At 48.7% G+C, this 20341-nt stretch overlaps 1 protein-coding gene across 1 annotated transcript in view; it reads right to left on the bottom strand.

The window, feature by feature from the left end:
- WLS (Wnt ligand secretion mediator) overlaps nucleotides 1–18066 on the bottom strand; it is a 298562-nt gene extending 280496 nt beyond the window's left edge. The window contains exon 1 of the mRNA XM_078668822.1: nucleotides 17740–18066. Within this exon, the coding sequence (XP_078524948.1) occupies nucleotides 17740–17845 (106 nt within the window). The 5' untranslated portion in view covers nucleotides 17846–18066. The remainder of the gene's footprint in view (nucleotides 1–17739) is intronic.
- Between the last annotated feature and the right edge of the window lie 2275 nt (nucleotides 18067–20341).

Genomic DNA, 20341 nt, shown 5'->3' with positions numbered 1-20341 from the left:
GAAAACTGCCAATAATTATAAGGAACAGGGTGAAAATGGATGCTAGACAACTGCCTGCAAAAATATTTAAGATGGATATTATATCAAACTAAAACAAGGCCCTTATTGTAAGATAAGCGTTGTGCTGGGTTTTGTAGTTTAACAGGGGAAGCATTGGATGGGTGACATGCACAAGAAGGGGCACTTACTGATTGTGTCCCGCGGAGGGTACGATAAGAGACAATAAATGGAGCTGCCTTTGCTGTGCCTGGGCTAGGGCCAGTGCCTGGGCTAGGGCCAGCGCCCAAGACCCTCGAAGGGGTGATTGGGGGGGGGGGGGGGGGGGGGGGGAGGGGGTCTGGTGGGGAGGGGGGATGTAGCAGTCATGCTTGAGGCACTTCTTGGTGTACATTTGTGCCAGTTGGCGGAGGTGCTGTCTGCCAAGAGGAGCACGGGGGGGCGGAGGCACCCTGTTGTGAAACGTACGAAGCCTAGGGGCCTCTGGGATCTGTGGGGCAAGATAACCTAGTCAGAGCTGCCAATTATGGGAAGCAGGGCATCTAACTGGAACATGCAGTGCAATGAGTGAGTGTTCCAAAGGTTAATCTTAATAACGGACTTGTAGTTCTTCAGTGTGGCACATGAGAGTTGTCAAGCATGGAGAGTGCCATAACTAGCGAAAGCTCATGTGAGACCATTACCGCTCCGATGCAACTGGGGTTATTTCCAGGCGGTCATCAAGGAAAGAGTATGCTGTAACTAGCGAAAACAAGTCTTCGCGGCTAGATGCTGTTTGGGAGGTGGGAGGGGAAGTAGGAGAGGGGGGAGTGATAGGGATGAAAGCGCTAGCGGCCGCATGCTGGCAAATGGTGACCTGAAGAGCGCGTAAATGGGAAGAGCGGCCGTGGGAGGTGGGAGGGGGAAGTAGGAGAGTGCGATGTGCACGTGGGGGCAGGGAGCAGAGCCTTTGAAGTGTGATGAGGCACAGACAAATGGTGGTTTGTGACGTGGCTGGTTTGTGCACGCGCATAGATCACATGAACTGTGGCAAATCCGCCATTGGTAGACTGTTCTTTTGCCCTTACTATAATCTCCGCCAGCAATGCGCAAGCGCATTGGCAGGCCGAGACCTAAAAAAGGGATTGGGCAAGGAAGGGATGAAATCAAGCTGGGCAGCCCAAAAACAAATAAAGTCTGCAAACAGAAAACAAACAAAAATTGTTTGTTACAAAGCCAATGGTGAGCAATGTGTAGTGTGGTCTGCATTCCCAAGAAAGCTTTCCGAATTTCCCCAAAGTTGTTAGCAAACCAGGCAGCTGCACTCTCTGGAGGCTTCGGCAAAAAAAAAAAAAAAAACCCACACACACACGACGTAAAATACGCCACCTGAAGTGCAGTAAAATTAGGATTGTGGATATTTAGAGATAAGAAACCTCTAATGCACATTTTGGATCAGCTTTGCCACTGTAGAAAAAAACTATTTGTCAGAGGATGTGAACATTGAACACATGCTTTGTTTCGCTCAAATTGAAGGGAGCCAATAGGTAAGGTGGGATGATTCTTGCCACACACACTATACCAGGGTGGGTATAAGCAAAATTTCAACAGCTAAAAGATCGGTGGATGAAGCCTGCTGACCAAAAAGTCTGTGCTTTATGCATGTGTTTTTTAAAGCAAGTCGAATGCCAGACCTAAAAATCTGTTTTACAAGAGATTTTACGGTGAAATGCATAGACTGAGTGCAGTGTGTTTGTATACATTGCCGTTATATGCCCCAACCAGAACCATCTGAACCAACCTTCGACTGTTTACAGTTCTGGAGATACTGAGATTTAAAGATCACACGTCTCCACTTGCTAGAGGCAACCAAATGGACTTATGGATTTTTATTATTTCATTTATTTGAAAAGTTTTATAAAGTACGAACAAGACCCATACGGGTATCAGAGCGCTGTACAGATATGGCAAAAACAAGGGTAACACATTCAATGGGACAGTAAGTGAGGTTTAAAAGAGTTGGAAACAGAGAAAGTTAAGAGTTGGGGGTATTAGGTGTCCTAGCGCAAGAAAACAGTTTAACATACAATAAAGCGAACTCTTGGATTACAATTAGAATCAAAATAATAACAAAAACAAGAGCATTAGAGCCAGTTAATGCACGTTCAAGAGTAGCCTTTTGACAAGTTTCTGATCTCTGAAGGCAGGGAGTTCAGATTCTTGGGGCCAAACCAGAGAAAGTACGATTGTAGGATCTTTTCTTTTTTAATCTTGGTGGTTTCAAGAGTAGAGTGGACGTACTTCTAAGGTTCCCTCCAGAGCCCAAGAATTTAAGCTTATTTGCCAAGTAGATCGGAGTGTTACAAAGTATGGCTTTATGGGTCAGGCAAGCTATCTTGAATCAGATTCTGGCTTCAATAGATAGCCAATTTAGTTGCAAAAGGTCAAGGGAGATTTAGTCATGCTTTCTGGAGCCCGTGAAGAGTCTAGCCAATGCGTTCAGGGTAGCTCGGTGTGGAGCCAAGCTAGCTTTGGGAAGTCCAGCAAGGGTCACCAGATCATACGGCAACCTAGAGAACCATGGATTGAACAGCCAGCTTGAGGTCTTGGGGGGGGGGGGGGGGGGGTGCAAGTGCAGCTTTTAGAGGTCCTCTTGAGAGGAGATCTTCAGGTACAATTGCTTGTCATCCACGTACATGTGATACGGAATGTTAACAAGGTTCAGAATGATGGATGATGATGGTTTCATAAAAAGGTTGAAGAGAGTGGATGAGGGCGCGGATCCTTGAGGCACTCCTATCGTGACAGGGAGACTGGAAGCAAGGGAGTCATTGATTTTGTTCCTTTGTGTGTGGTTATGCAGCAAAGAGGCGAACCAATTTAGGACCGGGCCCGAGAGACCCATGCTATGATGAAGATCAATCAGGTTCTCATGTTTGACAGTATCAAAGGCTGAAGACGGGTCCAGAGGGATCAGGAGATAAGAGACATTTTGGTCAAGGATCTCAAGGCGTCATCTACAATGTGGGTTAGTGCAGTTTCAGTACTGTGGCCTGATCTGAAACCCGACTGATGGGGCTCAAGGAGTTGATTTTTCTCTATGTGATTGCATAGCTGAAAGTGGACACATTTTTCGAGTATCTTAGCTAGTGTCATAATGCAGGTGATAAAGGTCTTAAGTGGTTAGAATCCAAAAGGTCCACACTGGGTTTCTTAGTGATGGGAGTAACTTGCCCAACCTTGAGGCAGTCCGGTATCTTTCCCTGTAAGGGGGATTCATGAATGATCCTTGACTAAAGTGGGAGAACGGCAGAGTTTAGCTCTTTAAAAAGCTTGGCAGGTAAAGGATCACTAAAATGGTTGGAGGGTTTAAGGGATGCCATGTTGTGTAGAAGCTCCTCGACATCAGTGAGGAGAAAGGAATTCCAAGAGAAGTTATTCATGAGAGAACATCCTAAGGGCGAGGATATTGTCGAGGATTCTACCAGCTCAACTGGAAAAGTGGATGGTTTCGGAGGCCTCAGAGTTGGAGAGATAGGATGTACCTCCAGCTCGATTTCCCTGTTTTTTTTCAGAGAAATGAATAGTGAAGAAGTCATTGCCGCTAGGAGGCAAGGAAACCGAAGTGATAGGGTTGGAAGAACGGTTAGCTTGTTTCTTAATTTAAAAAAAAAAAAAGAAAAAAAAAAAAAGAGAAAAGTTTTAGGTCTATTTTTAGCTCCATCCAGCGGAGTCCTGAAGGTCTATTTTAGCCATGCAGATGTGTTTGTTGTAAGTACTTCTCACTTTCCTAAGTTAAGTGAGACTAGTGGTGGAGAGCGTGTTTCTCCAGAGTCTCTCTGCGAGTCTAAGATTATGCCGCTCATCATTTAGGGCACCATTAAACCAGGTTATGGATTGTTTGATGGGAATCCTTTTGAGTTGCTTCGGCGCAATAGTATCAAGAATGTTAGACACCGTGTTAATGTACTAATTAGAGAGATTGTCCAGGTTGGTCATGTTGGAGGGGGGGGCGCGTTGTAGACTATTTTGGTGATTGAGGTTAGCGTATTGATGTTGAGGTCTCTCATATTACGAGTCAGTTGTTCAGCTTTGTGCGGTTGTCCCAGTCTACCCAGGCCCTTTGCCAAGATGAGGAAGGGAATTGGATGATGATCCGACCAGTCACAGGGTAAGATGTCACCTACTTGTATACTATTGTCTTTATCAATTTTCAGGCAGAGACTGGCGCCCTTAATGTGTGTTGGGCCTTTGCATAGCTGTGCGAGGTTAAGGTCAGAGAGGAAACACTTGAAGGAGCAGACTATAGGATCATTTGCATCATTCCAGTGAAGGCTAAAGTCACCGAGGAAGATGTGGCAGAATCGATTCGAGCTAATGACCTCCATGATTTACGCTATGAAGACCAGATTGTCACCCTGTGGATGATAGATGAGGGCAGTACACAAACCTTCTGTTCTTTATTCCAGATTTCAGTGACCAGTTGTTCACAGGAGGATAGCGAAGAACAGAGATTGTTGTAAGGTGAGATTTGAGTGATGAATGCATGCTTTGCCCCACCCCTAGTTCGATCGCGACCACACCTTCTAACCCATCAAGGGGACCGAAAGACCCATGAGAGAGTTTTAATGCCATACACCTCCCTCGCCTCCAGGAAGTAACAGGTGGGCTAGTTTAAGAAGCCCGTATCCCAGGAGGGGAATAGGGCGCGCTGCGCACCTTACCCACTATTTACTTTACAGTCTAATAAATACACAGTCTAGGTGGGGAGAGTGTTTCCTTTGGCGCCTTTGCAGGATAAAATGATGCCCTTTGTGCATCACATGCTGCCATGATTTTTTTTTTTAAATCAGGGTTTTATACCCTTGGTACACCACCTGTTGCTATGGTTTTTTTTTTACATGTTTTTTTCCATTGTATACACCTGATTAAGTCAATATGTTGAGACATTGTGTGAGTCCCTGCCTAGATACTGTGGGTCAAGAAGATGAGGGACAAGGAAAAAGGTTGTATTTAGAGATTTTGGTAAGCTTCATACACTTTATAGTTCAACACCTATGTGGTTTGGTTAAGTCCCACATATTATTGGCTGATTTGATTGGGGAGGGAGGGGGGGGTGAAGATATCCATATAACACTTTTGAATGCTCAGACCTAGGCACTGTGTTCACATCTTGCTGCTATGGGGATTTGAGAGTCCAAGAGGGCAGGACGTATGCAGTTTTATGCCATGCACGTCACTATATAGTATAATATCTGTGTGGCTACATGTAGTTTTTTTTGTTGCATTGATGTAAATGATAGGGGGAGAAGGTACTCACACGATGTATTCAATATGCCTAGTCTTAAGCACTATGCACTGTGTTCCCCATTTGCTGCTATGATCAAATGGTTTATATCTTGAGTTTTTGCGGTTTTTCAGATTGGTTAAGTTACTTTGATCCATTTCGCTCTTGTTTTTGGTTTTTATTAACTAATAAACTTATACTTAAAATGGGGGCACTATACCTATGCCAATTTTAACTGAGAGCTGCATTAGCACATTTGTTGAACTGGAGTTTCTCACCACCCTCCCTCACAAAGAGAAAATAAATAGACTGAACAACGTGTCCACCTCCCTGGTGGGGTCAAGCAGTGATGCCATGTCGGAACGCCCAAATGAAATAATCAAAGAAAATAGGATTGTGCATCCTCGAAATTCACACCCAAAAAACAAAAAAAAAAAAAAGTGTTAGACTACGAACCCCTTTTGCTTGCACTAGCTCCACATCAGACACGACTGTTGGTATCAGCCCATAGCATATCCGCAGGAACATAGGGTCATCTCAATGCTTGTCTTGCACGCTGATCAGCAATGTGAACAGATCACTTAATCCCCCCCATGTATAAACAAACAAAATATGAATGTGTCCTTGTGTAATGCAAGTAATGCTCATGTAAAAAGCTCCAATACTTTTGGGTTGAACTAACACTATAAACCTGCAATAAATTAAAAAAAAATGTCTTAAAAGAATGGGTTAAAGAGATTTGTGCAAAAACGTAAAAGGCAGGGGTGAAGGAGAGGGGCGGCAGAGACATGCACTTAACATTAAGAGTGCAGGTCAAAACGCTTTTTATAAAGTTCCTGCAGGAACATGCAGTAAAAGGACACTGGCCACCGGAAGGGGGGCTTGGGGGGGGGCAGCCGACCCCTGGGAGGTCCCCCCCCCCGGGCTGTTTGGGAGGGTCGGGTGGGGGCCATTTTGAAGCAGGCCAGGGGTTTGGGCTAGTTTTGGGCTATTTTTTGGTTGTGGAGGAGCCCAGCCTATAAGGGGCTTGGGCTCCTCCTCCCGGCCACCATTTTAGGCTTAGGTGACCTGGTGGCCGGGTGTGTTGCATAGCGAGTTTTTTGTGTGAGCATAGTCGGGTTTTCATAGTCTTTACTGATGGCGGCCGAAGACTATCGCGTCCTTGAAGCGATCCGCCTCCTTAGCGAGGCGGGCCGCTTGGATTTGGTAATTGGGGAGCGGCAGGTCGAGCAGCCGCGTCCCCAGCGTCGTGCATCGGCGGGAGTGTCCGCCGTGGTGGCGGCGTGTGTGTCCCCCAAACGTCGGCGAAATGAGGCGGTAAGTGAAAGGGGCCGCTCGCGTTCCCGCAGAGCGGCCCCGGCTGTAAAAGCACAGCGGGGGAGGGGCTCGGGGCTCTCTGACCTCGTGGGTGCAGGCGCCTTTGCTGCGGGTGAGCTGGCGGTTAGGGACGGCATGCAGGCAGAGCCGGTCGAGTTACCGGTGTCATCCTTTCGGGAGAGGGCGGCTTCTGCTCCATCCCAGCAGGGTCGTCGGGCCTCTAGACAACGTGGTGGTACTCGGCGCTCTGCCTCAACCTCTGCAGTGGCGGTTGGTGACGTCACTGTGGGGGGAGGGGCGGAGGCCTTTTCGGAGCGCGAGGCGCTGTGTATTATGCCTCTTCAGAGCGAGGGTGTCAGAGAGAGGCATGACTCTGTAGTTTCGTTTCAGGAGGGGCTTACCCAGGATGTTTTACTAGCGCCGGGGGTGTCAAGGGGAGGGCTTTCCTTCCATGCCCCTAGGTCTCATACAGTTTCCCTTACTCATGCTCAGGAGGTTTGTTCCCCTTTGGAGGGAGGTGGTGGGGCAGGTTCCATTAGGGTGCCTTTTAGCCCTTTATTGTTTTCTCCCCCTGTATCTGTTGGGGGGGAAGTTTTTTCGGTTTGCAGTGGTTCTGTGGGGGAGGGTGAGTGGGCACAGACTGGGGGGCATGATGTTTCTCCCAATTTGCGATCAGGAGTGGGTGGTGGGGAATTTGTTTTTCCTCAGGTTTCTTCTTTTTCTGGGTCTGCAGATAAGGGGATGGTGGGATCCTCTACAGTGGGGGGCGATGTGGGTGGGGCTTCCTCGGGGGTTAGGGTTCGGTCTTTTGGGGGTCTGGATGTCTTCCCCTCTTGGGCCGAGGGGCTGCGTGATGCTGCTCAGATTGGTACTGGTGTAGCTCAGGGTGAGGTGGGTTCGAGGTCTGGTGTGGTGCATTTTCCGGGTTTACAGGTTGGTGGGCAGAATAGGGCGTCGGGCTTTTCGGAGGGGGCACACCAGGACAGCGTGGCTTTGGGTTCTCAGGTCCAGGGTACGGCGTCCGATATAATTCTGGCAATGTTTGAATGCAGTAGTGATGAAGAAGTTTGTGCCCCTTCTCCCCCTCCGCTTCGTTTGAGCGCGGCTCTTAAGAGTAAGCGGCCGGTTCCAGTTGATTTTCAGGGGGGCAGACAGGTTTTTGGTAGGGCAACAGGGGACGTGTTCCCAGCTGCTGGTTCTTTAGGTGGTTTAGACCCTGGCACATCAGTCCGGCCTTTTTCTTTTCAGGATAGGGAGCAGTCGGGAGCAGCGGACTTGGTAGGGCGGAAGGCAGCCCATTTGCGCCAAGGTGAAAAGAGGGTGGAGCCTTGCGCGGCACGTCCCGTCACAACGAGGGATCCCGTCGTGGCCACTACAAGCAGGTTAAGCGCGACCTCAGTGGCCCCAACGAGGGATGTCAGCGCAGCTGGTTTTAGCAGGTCACGTGCGATCTCACTGGCTCCACCGAGGGATTACAGCGCAGTTTCCAAGAGCAGGTCCGGCGCGACTGCTTTTGCTCCACAAGGTCTTCAAAATTTTTTGCCGGTGACAGGTGTTGGGATTGGTAATGATGGTGGGGCATACAGGCGCGTACAGTCTGCCTCCCCGCCTCGCTCGCATGTCAGGGTTGGTAAGGCCCGTGATCGTTCACTGACCCTTGAAGGGGTCCAGAAGGAAGTGGTGTTGCCTGCCCCCTCTCAGTTGGAGGAATCGTTAATTCTTGACTATGATGAGGATAGCCCTGAGGAGGGCGAAGTGCGGGATAATGTGGCTAAGGGGGGGCAGTCTCATGTGTCTTTTAGTTCTTTACAGGCACCGGTGGTGCGTGGGAGAGCTGAACGGTCCAGGCCACGAGCGCTCGGCCCCTCAGTGAGGGCTCCTCGAACGGCGGATGATGTTTCCCATGTGGAGTGGAGAACGGAGCCAAGCCAGCCTCCTTTGTTACGCCCAGGTGAGACTGTGCAGCCTCAGGTTAAAATGGTGTCTGTGGGGTCTGGGGAAGATTTAGTCTCCACGGGGTCTGGGGGTAGGTTACACAAGGGTCGCTATGTTAAAGATCAGGGTGTTGGTACCGATGGGGTTGACAAGGGGGTGGAGGCTAAGGTTGACAGTGGGACTTCTACTGTCGGAACTGATACAGGTAAGGTTGTACATAGTAAGGAGTTGAAAATCAAGAAGTTGCCCTATATGGGCGTCACTAAACCATTGGGAGCTCATCTAATGTTGAGCACTAAGGAGAAAATTTGGAATGGTGAGTTTGTGGAACTCCTAAAGTTGTTACATAGGGAAGTACGTGCCAAGGAGGGTTCCAAGGAAGAGGAATACGAATTGGCTAAGCGGCCTAAAGTCCCCTTGACCATCGAAAATTGGACGGCAGCGTTTTTAATATACGCCAGTGTCTACTGTGAGAAGTTTCCTGAGCGCTGCGTTTCGTTGTTCAAATACATGGATGTGATTCGTAAAGCTCAAATCACTAGAAATGACTTTGCTTGGGCGCAGTATGATGAGGAGTTTAGGGCCCGTATGGCTTGGGACCCTGAGGCGAAATGGGGGGAATTAGACACAGACCTTTGGCAACACACCATGGGAGCGGCTTCTAGTGGTAAAACGATCTTTACGGCCAGTGGTTTGCCTTTACTTTACCGCCCCTTTCAAGCGCGACCCACCCGGGGAGGGGTGGGGTCAGGTACATCAGCACAGGCTAATGTTGGGACCTGCTGGGACTTCAATAGAGGGACTTGCACTAGAGAGTTTTGTAAGTTCCGACACGAATGTTCACAGTGTGGGAAAAAGAGCCACCCGCTTTCTAGATGTTGGGGACTCAGACCTCCGGGTGGGCAACAGTGGTCACAGCAGGGTTCCACACATCAGGCCATTTCACAGCCACCTCCGGCTTCCAGGGGAGGGAGAGGTTCATCAGGTGTTGGGCCCAAAGGCTCATACGCCGGTTAATGTGCTACATTTGTCTGAGGCGCTACACGGGTATGGGTCTGCTGAGTTGAGAGAGTTTTTGGTGTCTGGTTTCAGAGATGGTTTTCATCTGGGTTATGTGGGACCTCGTGTGAGGAGGTGGTCGAAGAATCTTAAGTCAGCGGATGAACACAAGGATATAGTCCAGGAGAAGTTGAACAAGGAGGTGTGTGAAGGCAGAATGGCGGGTCCTTTTGATGATTGGCCTCTGGAAGAGTTAATTATTTCACCAATTGGGGTGGTTCCCAAGAAAGACCCGGGGCAATTTCGACTTATCCAACACTTGTCGTGGCCTGAGGGTAGTTCTGTGAATGACTTTATTGATGATGAAGCAGCTTCTGTTTCATACTCTTCCGTCGATGTGGCCATGTCTTTGGTAGTGGCTGCGGGCCCTTCGGCTCTAATGGCAAAATGCGATATTAAATCCGCATTTCGACTGCTTCCAGTCCATCCTGAAGATTGGCCTCTTCTGGGTATCCAATTCCTTGGGAAGTGGTACGTGGACAAAGCACTGCCAATGGGCTGTTCCATGTCATGTGCGTTGTTTGAAACGTTCAGTACGTTCTTACAATGGTTCTTCACACAGCAATCTGGTCACACTTTGGTCACTCACTATCTGGACGATTTCTTTTTTGTGGGTGCTGCTGATTCTTTAGACTGCCAGAATGCTTTGGTTCAGTTCCAGTCCCTTATGGTTCATTTGGGTGTTCCTTTGGCTCCGGAGAAGACCATGGGTCCTTGCGCGACCATGTCTTTTTTGGGCATTGAACTTGACTCTCAGTCCATGCAGGCTCGTTTACCCCTTGATAAGAAAAGGAACATGTTGGAGTTGGTTGAACAAATGTTGCCTAAAAAGAAAGTCATGGTGCGGGAAGTGCAAGTCTTACTGGGTCACCTTAATTTTGCATGTCGGGTGGTCAGGGCGGGCAGGACTTTCTGTAGGCGACTAGGCAGGGCTCTGTCTGGTCGTTACTTGCCACATCATCGGGTTCGGCTGTCGGCGGGTGTCAAAGAGGATTTGCGTATGTGGGTCACCTTTCTACATTCTTTCAATGGAGTTCCTCTACATAGGGAAGTGGATTGGATGTGGGATGTGCAGATCTTTTCTGATGCAGCTGGTAGTGATGGTTTTGGCCTGTATTGGCAAGGGAAATGGTGTGCTCAGCGGTGGCCCGAGGCTTGGAGGAATGGTGGCCGGAGCATTGCCTTTTTGGAACTGTTCCCGGTTGTTGTGGCAGTAACGTTGTGGGGCCAGGATTTGGCTCACAAGAAGGTTCTTTTCAGGATTGACAATTTGGCTGTGGTTCAGGTGATCAATAGACAATCTGCCAAGGACGTCCAAGTTCTGAAGCTGCTCAGGGTCTTTGTGTTAGGATGCCTTAGATTTGATATTTGCTTTAGGGCCCTACACATTCCTGGTGTGGACAATGACATTGCGGATGCTTTGTCTCGTTCACAGTGGGAGAGATTCCGTGGGCTAGCTTTGGAGGCAGACGAGACGCCGACTCCCATGCCGGAACATCTGTGGACGGTAGGCAACACAGGGTCTTTCAGCTGGTGGTAGGGTCCTTGGCGACTTCCACGAGAACGGCGTATGAGCTGGCGTGGAAAGAATTTTTGGCTTCTGGAGCTGTCAAAAGGGACCTGTCGTGGCAAAGATCAGAGGATGTGGTTCAGTTTATGTTGGGTTTAATGGACAGGGGTTTATCTAGAGTTACTATTGCTGGGAAGTTGGCGGGCGTTTCCTTTATGGGTAAGTTGTTTTGGGGTTACTCACCATCTGCGGGGGAATTGGGCAGGAGAATGTTGGAAGGGTGGGCTCGGGAGCGGGGTGGTGTTCCGGCGGTGAGGTCTCCTTTGTCATGGCAGAGGTTGGCTAGTGTGGTGTCGATCTTGCCGGAAGTGTGTAGGGACAGGGCGGAAGCTTGCCTGTTTGCCACCTTGATGGTTTGGATGTTTTTTGGCGCCTTTAGGGTGTCCGAGTTGTTGGGTAATCGGTGTTCCAAGGGAGTTCTGTGGGGTGATGTTCGTTTGTCTGGTAGAGGAGTTCATATTTGGCTTTCTCATTCAAAAACGGATCAGAGACAGAAAGGCAAGGGTATTTGGCTGGAAGCTGTTTCTTCCGTGGAGACTTGCCCTTTGCGCTGGGCGCGCTGCTGGTGGGATCTTTCGGGTGGTGTTTTAGAACATAATGTTTTTCAGCACTTAGATGGTTCTGTGGTCACTACATACCAACTGCGCATGGTGTTGCGAAAAGCGCTGCGTCATCTTGGCTTGGATGAGTCTAGTTATGGCACTCATTCTTTTCGAATTGGAGCTGCCACTGAGGCCTATCACAGGGGTTGGTCACGGGAGGACATTATGCATTTGGGGCGCTGGACTTCAAACTGCTTTCAGCGCTATGTCCGAGGTGCGGTTGGGGATGCGCCTGCGTCTTCTCCTGTTTTGCCTTTCTGATACTTCTTTTTCTTGCAGGTTCTGTGGCTGGTCCTCGTTCCGCTGTCCTGACGATATGGATTGTGGGGCACTCCTTCGTTAAAAGAGCTCAGCTTCAAGCCCGTTTGAGTTACTTTGGTGCTATGCTGGGCTTTAATGAACGTCTATTTAATGTTGTTTGGAAGGGTCGGGGGGGTATGTTGTGGAAGGATCTTATTCCAGCTCTTAATTCGTGGTTGGTGGGAGGGGTGTGTCCGGATATTTTGGTTTTACATCTTGGAGAGAATGACCTGTGTTCAGTTAAGGGTGTTGTTCTTCTTCGGACCATGAAAAAGGATCTTTCTTTGTTACATCAGCAATGGGCTGGGTGCCACGTCCTGTGGACTGAATTGATCCCGAGGAGGTGCTGGCGCAATGCTGTAAAGCCTAAAGCTATTGACAAGTCCCGCAGGAAAGTTAATCTTGAGGTGTCTCGGTTTTGTAGGGACTTGGGGTTTGGCCGGATTGTTCATAGTGACATCCGGTATGATGCTGTGCCTTTTTTCCACAGTGACGGGGTTCATTTATCCCGGATGGGGATGGACTTGTATCTTTTGGAGATTCGGGAGGTTTTGTCCCGCTGTTTGACGGTCAGAAATGCGTTGGTTTAGTGTAATCTTTTGCCCCTTGTTTTCACGGGATTTGTTGTCTGTTTGGGGGGGCAGAAAGGTGGTTTTCGTTGTCCTCTCCCACTGCTTTCTGGGTGGCGGAATATTTTGATTTGCCAAATTTTGGGCACGAGGGGAGTTGAGATTTTGGAACGTGGATTTTGTCAGGGGAAGTTGTGCAGGTGGAATTCGGGTTTGGAGGCATAGGCTGGGGGATCTGGTCGGGCTTTGGCTGTAAGTGGGGTTTGGAGATATGGTTTTGGGGCCTGTTGAAGTTATAATGTTGTAATGGGGCTGTTATATGGTTTTAATATGTGATGGGGTATGTACGGGTGGGGGCGGGTTTGACTGAGGGTGAGGGGCGGGGGTGGGTGTTTTGGGGGTTGGAAAAACAATTCAAACAATTGGTAAGGTTTTAGATTGTTAGGCGTTTGCCGAGGATTCGTTGTGTAAATGTGCACCTGTTTCATTAAAGCGGCCTTTTTCACACTCTACTTGGTCTCTTGGTCTGCTCACTCCCCCCCACCCCTCCCTCCCAAGGGGGGCTTGGGGGGGGGCAGCCGACCCCTGGGAGGTCCCCCCCCCCGGGCTGTTTGGGAGGGTCGGGTGGGGGCCATTTTGAAGCAGGCCAGGGGTTTGGGCTAGTTTTGGGCTATTTTTTGGTTGTGGAGGAGCCCAGCCTATAAGGGGCTTGGGCTCCTCCTCCCGGCCACCATTTTAGGCTTAGGTGACCTGGTGGCCGGGTGTGTTGCATAGCGAGTTTTTTGTCCCTCCCTCCCTCCCTCATGGTTTTTTCTTCCTTTTCTTTGGTTTCATCTCATGGGTTTTTCTGACGCTTGCTATTTTGCCCCTTCTTTTTTCTTTTTGTTTGGCGCAGCTTTTTGGTACAGGTGGACATGGGGGTTATTTGTTATTGTTCTTTTATTGTCGCTTGGAACAGGTGCGGTGCGGAATATTTTGATTTGCCAAATTTTGGGCACGAGGGGAGTTGAGATTTTGGAACGTGGATTTTGTCAGGGGAAGTTGTGCAGGTGGAATTCGGGTTTGGAGGCATAGGCTGGGGGATCTGGTCGGGCTTTGGCTGTAAGTGGGGTTTGGAGATATGGTTTTGGGGCCTGTTGAAGTTATAATGTTGTAATGGGGCTGTTATATGGTTTTAATATGTGATGGGGTATGTACGGGTGGGGGCGGGTTTGACTGAGGGTGAGGGGCGGGGGTGGGTGTTTTGGGGGTTGGAAAAACAATTCAAACAATTGGTAAGGTTTTAGATTGTTAGGCGTTTGCCGAGGATTCGTTGTGTAAATGTGCACCTGTTTCATTAAAGCGGCCTTTTTCACACTCTACTTGGTCTCTTGGTCTGCTCACTCCCCCCCACCCCTCCCTCCCAAGCCATTGGTGTAACAAAACCTGAGGTGGCCTCCCTGCCATGCAAGTGGAGTGGCCCCCTCCAGGCTCGATCAGGAGCTCTGCAGCCAGACAGCTGTGCAGAGGGGGCCTCCTGGAGCTTTGGGGCCCCGCACCGCAGGGGCCTGTGTTACGCCCCTGCCGGAAGCAGTACTTGGTCCAGGCTCTACAGCAGGAAAAAGACTTGAAGCCGAGGAGGAAATCAAAAGCGAGGAAGAAGCACTGACCAGTTAGGAAACCTAGAGTGAGTAGGAGCCAGCCAATTGTAAGTAAAGTGACAGGGGAGCTAAAATGGCGTTATGTTGCCGGACACCCCCTCCCCCCCTCACACACACACACTTTGCTTGGATTTTTTATGCAATTTTGACTGTAGAGTACGTTGTCCAGGTTCCCAGTACTAGTGTTCTTTCCCTTAAACTACCCCAATTGGACTTTTAGGCCCCCTGTAAGTCCCTAGTATATGGTTCCCGAGTACCTAGGGCATGGGGACTGCCCTGTAACTTCTGGTTTTTTTTAACAAATTAAGCACGGATACGGAGCAGACACCAGACTCCATACCCGCTTAAGACCAAAGTAACAATTCCCTACCAACTGAATTTCAACCCCTACAAAACAGTAAATCAGTGTTTGGCTCAAAATACCCTTCTCATTCACCCACCACAAGAACGCGCCCACCCCTAACCCTTAAAACATTGCTATACAGGTGGAGAAACACTCAGACTCGTAAATCACCTTGATTGCTATGTGACCCAGTGACAACAGTGTCAAAGTTGCACTTGCGCGTGACTGGTTGAGGAGAGATGCTGGTCCGAGACACCAAGGAGATGAAGAGCAAGTGCTAAAACAAAAACATAAACACCTGGATTTTGAATGATGCCTGCAGCACAGCGCCTGGATACCTCCCGGGTGATTAGTTGCGCTCTACAAATAACGTTATTTGAAAGTTGGGAAAGTGAACTCAAATCAAGTGCGTTTCAAAACAATGAGTAACTGACACCAAGAGAGAAATGCATACGGGTACAAGGGCTCACAGGAAGAAACCTACCCAATACAAAATGGTATCGCAGTAAGCCAACATATACTCTTGCACGCACCTCCCACAAATCGCTACACTGCTGGCTCCTACACATTCTCCCGTCTTCTACTGCCTCTCTGAGGCACTAAGAAATATTTGTTGACTGTGGAATATTTGTTCTTCTTTAGTACGTTTGTGGAGTTTAATCTACCATTAATTAGTAGGATACAGCAGCGTGGGTCTTCTGGTAGTGCGGTAAACGCCTCCAACGCAGACCGGGGCCCCAGTGGCGTAACGTAAGCCTCGGGGCCGAGCTCCAAGAGCCCCTCTCCCCCTCAGCAAAAATGCTAGATGGTGGCCAGGGCGGAAAGCCCCCTCCATGCACTTTACAGCGCCTCCATCAAGTTGTTTTACGCCACTGCAGAGCGCCACTCAGTTTTGTGGAAGGAAGAAGTCAGTGTTTGTCAGTTTCAGGTTAGGTTTTTCAGGCCGATGACAGTGAGCTGTGCCAAAGTCCTTACTCATTCCATCGGTTGTACAGGTGCTCTTTTTTTCCGGTAAATACGCGCATGTACTACTGCTGGTTGCTTCAACAGCCTGTAATTGCATTTTCAGGTGCGTGTGTTTGCGAACCTATTTCGGCCTTAATGTGCACTATTGTAAGGTAGTTTAGCAAAAATACTGAATAATTATACCTCCGCCTTTCAATAACTTTAGATCCCTGTAGTATAATTTAAATGACAGAAAGTTTGCTGCCTCGGATCACAAGAATGAAATGGACACGCTTTTAAAGGAAGTGCACCTTCAAGCTACGCTCGTCAAACATGGCAGCAAGTGTTTACATTTGTGGAAAGCAGAAGAAGTTGTGAATCAAATCTCATCAGCATCACACAGGCTGAGTGACAGTGTTTGAATTCCGAGGTAGCCAAAAAAGTAAATATTCCCTTTTCGCAGCAGAGAGCCATGGACGACACTGTTCTCAAAACTTCTACAGACCTGGTGCCCAGCAGACATTCCTGCATGAACATGCACGAGAAGGGGGAGGAGGTGGGGCAATCCCTGCCTTAAACATACCAACTCCTCCCCCTCTTCAAAGGTGCCAATGCCGACAAACAAAGAACACAATTGCCTGAACACAGCAGTGATTTCTGATCAACACGTTTCGCAGACACAACAGACCCGGCTCCAAAGGCCAGCCTTTTGTTCCGTGAAGCTCTGTGCACCCTCTCCCCCACCCCTCAGGGCCCGGCGGGATCCATCTTGGCGTAAAGGATGTGATGTTTGTGAAAACTCTCAGAGCACCGGGAAGTGCAGCAGCACTCAGAGGTTTCCAGGGAGCAAATGTACTCTGGACATGCACGCGCCACTCTGGATTTCTACAGCCCGTTGCAGGGGAGAAGAATAAACTCTTCCTCGTTTCGTCAGGGGTGGCATTTTATAATAAAGTGGGGGGGGGGGGAATTAAATCTGGTGGTTGGAGACAGGTAACATATTCGGGGGTATAATGAAGAGTTGCGTTGGCATCTTGTATGTGGATGTTCAGACAGGAAAACACGGTTCCATTCCATAACTGTGCAAACACAACCAGAGACACTGCTCAAACCGTACCGCACCGCATTTAAAAAGACAGCAATACAAAAAGTACAGGAAGCGGAGCCAATGAAATACAACGAAATGCAGGCAAGGAATGAAAAACAACCTTGCGGTTTTAAACGAGTTTAGGCCAACTTAAGACTGCACAATGTGGATATATATATATATATATATATATATATATTATTTTTTTTTTTTTTAAACACAAGAAAGGTCCCCGACAACCTATAAAATACCATAAGGACGCTCTACAAACACTCACACCGGACAGGGAAAAGACCGGCTCCTTGATGGTTACTGGGAAGCTGCGGGCCGAGAGGATGGGAGGAATACTAGTGTCAATACTGCCGCTTTAGTTACAGGGGGGTGGGCCCATATTGCAGCACGGCTGCATAGCTGGCCCCCAGTAACAAAACCGACCCTACCCTTCCGGCGCACCAGGAACAAGCCCGGTGCCCACTACAGGAGTGTACTGTACATAAAAAACATTCCTCAGCTTTTAAAGTATGGTCTGTTTCTCAATATATCCGTATACGTTCAGCAGAGGAGACGACCACCCGTCTGAGTTTGGAGGATACATCCGACTCATTTTTTTTTTTTTTAAACAGTTTACTCACAAGCTCAATCGCGCCTCCCCTCCCTCCCAGAGGGAAACCACAGCGGGTACTTTACAGCGCAGCAAACACAATGCGTCCGGGCTCCACTCTTACAAATAAACAAACCAAAATAATTAAAAAGTTAAGAAGTCGCAGCTTCGTAAGTTGGGAGAGTCGTGCTGCTTCAGTCCAGACCGGCGAAGGAGCACGCAGACTGTGAAAAGTAACCTTGCAAGATCAGTCGCCATGCTTAAGGTTTTTTCCCCTGGGCTCCTTCCTCAAGTAGATACCAAAACCAGGCCAGAACTTTTACCCTCTTACTTCCACCCACTCGACCAAATCTCCGGCCCCCTCAAAGAGCCCGGGGTGACCGCCTTGTGCAAACAATAGACGCACTAAGTAAATCATAGTATCACAGCAGCCGACCACCGATGCTGCAACAAGTCAAACAAATGAAAGAAACCCGGATCGGACGGCGAAGGAAAACTTTTCACTCACCAATTAAGCCTCCTACCAGAAACGCCAGCACTTGGAAAATGAGCAAAATCACCCCGACGATGCAGAGCTTCTTGGTGCTCATGTTTTCTATGATTGCTCCAGCCATTGTTGCCTCTTACACTCGCCACGCACTGCTTGAAAACAACCCGGAGTGCGATGAAGGCAGAGTTCCCCCAGAGCCGACACCACACTGCTGCGGTGACTCCTGCTGTCTCTCCAGAGCCGGGCGTGTGGACGGCTCTACCTCGCCTCCAGCTTTAAAGGGGCCGTAGCACCGCAGCGGCAGAAGCACATGACGCCAGTCCGCTCCCTCGGCGTCCAGCCGGCACTCCGGCACTCTGTCTCCCCAGCACCGTCCGGGACGTTTCACTTTAATTCATCATCTTTTTATCTGCAAAATGAGCTAAAAGAGGCATCGCATCCATTTTCAACCGAGCCAATATTTAATAGAACAGCCCTAAATTTTCTTGTAATACTTTTATTTATTTATTTGCGTTTTTTTACCAGGTCTCAGAGCGTCTCGGCCTTTACATACAAGGTGATAAAACAGAGGCATGTTAAGGTATGTATGTATGAATGTAAATGGTATTTCTATGCTATATATAGATATAGAGAGAGAAAGACAGAGAGAGAACTCAAAGTATCGGAGCGATTTACATAAGCAACAGTTACATTACACAAGGGCATATTCACCTTGTTTGCAGACACAGGGATATTAAGTGCTTTGCCCAGAATCAAACATGATGCTGAGCCGACGCCAAGACTCGGAACTGGTTCCCCAGTTCCAAAGTCGGCACCGCTGGTTGTTAAGCCACATCATAGCCAAAATGTGCCCAGGTGTGGTACAAGGTCCATAAGAAGCATAAAGTCAAACGAGTAAGGGGATCGCGAGCTGGGTTGAGTATGGTTGATACAATGTGATGTAACAGCAGTGCTTAATTTGTGTCCGTGTGGGCCACCAGCACACTTGTTTGGGGACCAGCTCATAGTTTACCTCTTCAGACATTTCCAGAGAGTAAGAGAGGGAAAAACCCACACTGGGAAAGAAAGACAGAAAACAGAGTCACTAAGGGAGAAAAAAAGGAACCGGCAAGAGTGAGCTAAAGGGACCCGGAGGGCGTGGTGGTGAATTAATGAGGTATGAGGTGGATTCAAAATTCGGTAGCCTTTGTATTCTGCGATCTGACATATAATAGTACTGTGTTACAGAGGAGCCTAGAACAGAACCTATGGAAAAGAACAAGCAGAGAACTCTCGAGAAACTCCCAAAAACAATCAGCAAAAATAATAGCAATCTAAGTTACAATGAATGATTTACAGTTAGGCTTGGATAGTAAATTCCACAAAGGCAAGGAGATGGTGATAACCTGGATCCTGAAAAGTCGTCAGGTTACATAGAGTTCTGTAGGGCATAGCCAGGCTTCGAGTAGTATTGCAGCGGACGTGAGGAAGGTCCCTGGGCAGTGGGAATCCCGAAAGTATAGAGTTTATAAAATTAGAGAGTTATACTCTTTGTAGAAAACTAAGAGGAGTATTGTCAGGGCACATGTCGGGGGTACACGCAGGTAGATGGCATCCACCCACGTTTTTCACAGGGTGAACGCCGTCCACCATGGCAAGAATTTGGGCCCCACTGAATAATGTGCTGAACTTGTCCCCGTGTAATTTCCAAACACCGGGACACTTACCGCAGCGCCTGCACGTTGTCTGCTTTCCATCTGCAACAAGCAACAACGTGCAGGCAGGGACGGGGCTTTCTTAATTAAGACTTGTAGGAAAGTGTGTTTCTGTTGCAGTAACCCCCCCCCCCCAGTTTTTGCTAGACTGCTGCTGAACTTTGACTTGTTGTGCCCTGGGTCCCTGCTAATCAGGTTCCCAGGGCCTGTGCTCTTTCCCCAAAACTAACCCAATTGGCGTCTCAAGCCACAGGTCAGCCCCTGGTAAATGGTACCACAGGTACCCAGGGCACTGTGACCAGTGAAGGCCTCTAAGGGCTGCAGCACTTATTGCGCCACCCTCAGGGGCCCTGTACCTTTACACAAACACACTGCCTTTGTCAGCTGTGTGTTTTGGTGCAGAACAAAGTGAAGAGTCGACATGGCACACATCTCTTTGTAAACAGAAGGAGATGATGGACGGAGTGCTAAAACTTTTCAGAAACTCGCCCCCAGTCATAGATCTGGGTTGAATCCATCATCATTCTTTAGCTCACTTTGCCACCTCAGTTCACACCCAGTTTTATGCAAATAATTCTTGAACCTGTGCCTCATGGGAACAGTCCAGCCCGAACTGCCAAGCCAGGTCTTCCCTGAACTGGAAACAAGCACCCTGGGACCAGTATCTCGGTAGCACCCTTCATCAGCCAGGCTAGCTTGAATCCAGTGGCAAAGTGAGCAAGGGACCCACATCTGGGCATACCCTGCCAACTTAGGGCGAACAAAGAAAACACAAGAAGATAATGGACGGAGCGCTGAAACCTTTAAGATTTTCACCCCCAGTCACAGATCTGGGTTGAATCCATCACCATTCTTTAGCTCACTTCGCCACCTCAGTTCACTCCCAGCTATATGTAAATCAGTCTTGACCCTTTGCCTCATGGGAA

Source organism: Lissotriton helveticus, chromosome 1_2 (assembly GCF_964261635.1).
Source record: "Lissotriton helveticus chromosome 1_2, aLisHel1.1, whole genome shotgun sequence".
In the NCBI taxonomy this organism is placed as follows: domain Eukaryota; kingdom Metazoa; phylum Chordata; class Amphibia; order Caudata; family Salamandridae; genus Lissotriton; species Lissotriton helveticus.
The sequence above is the reverse complement of the archived record's forward strand: the minus strand, read 5'-3'. Positions and strand labels throughout refer to the sequence as shown.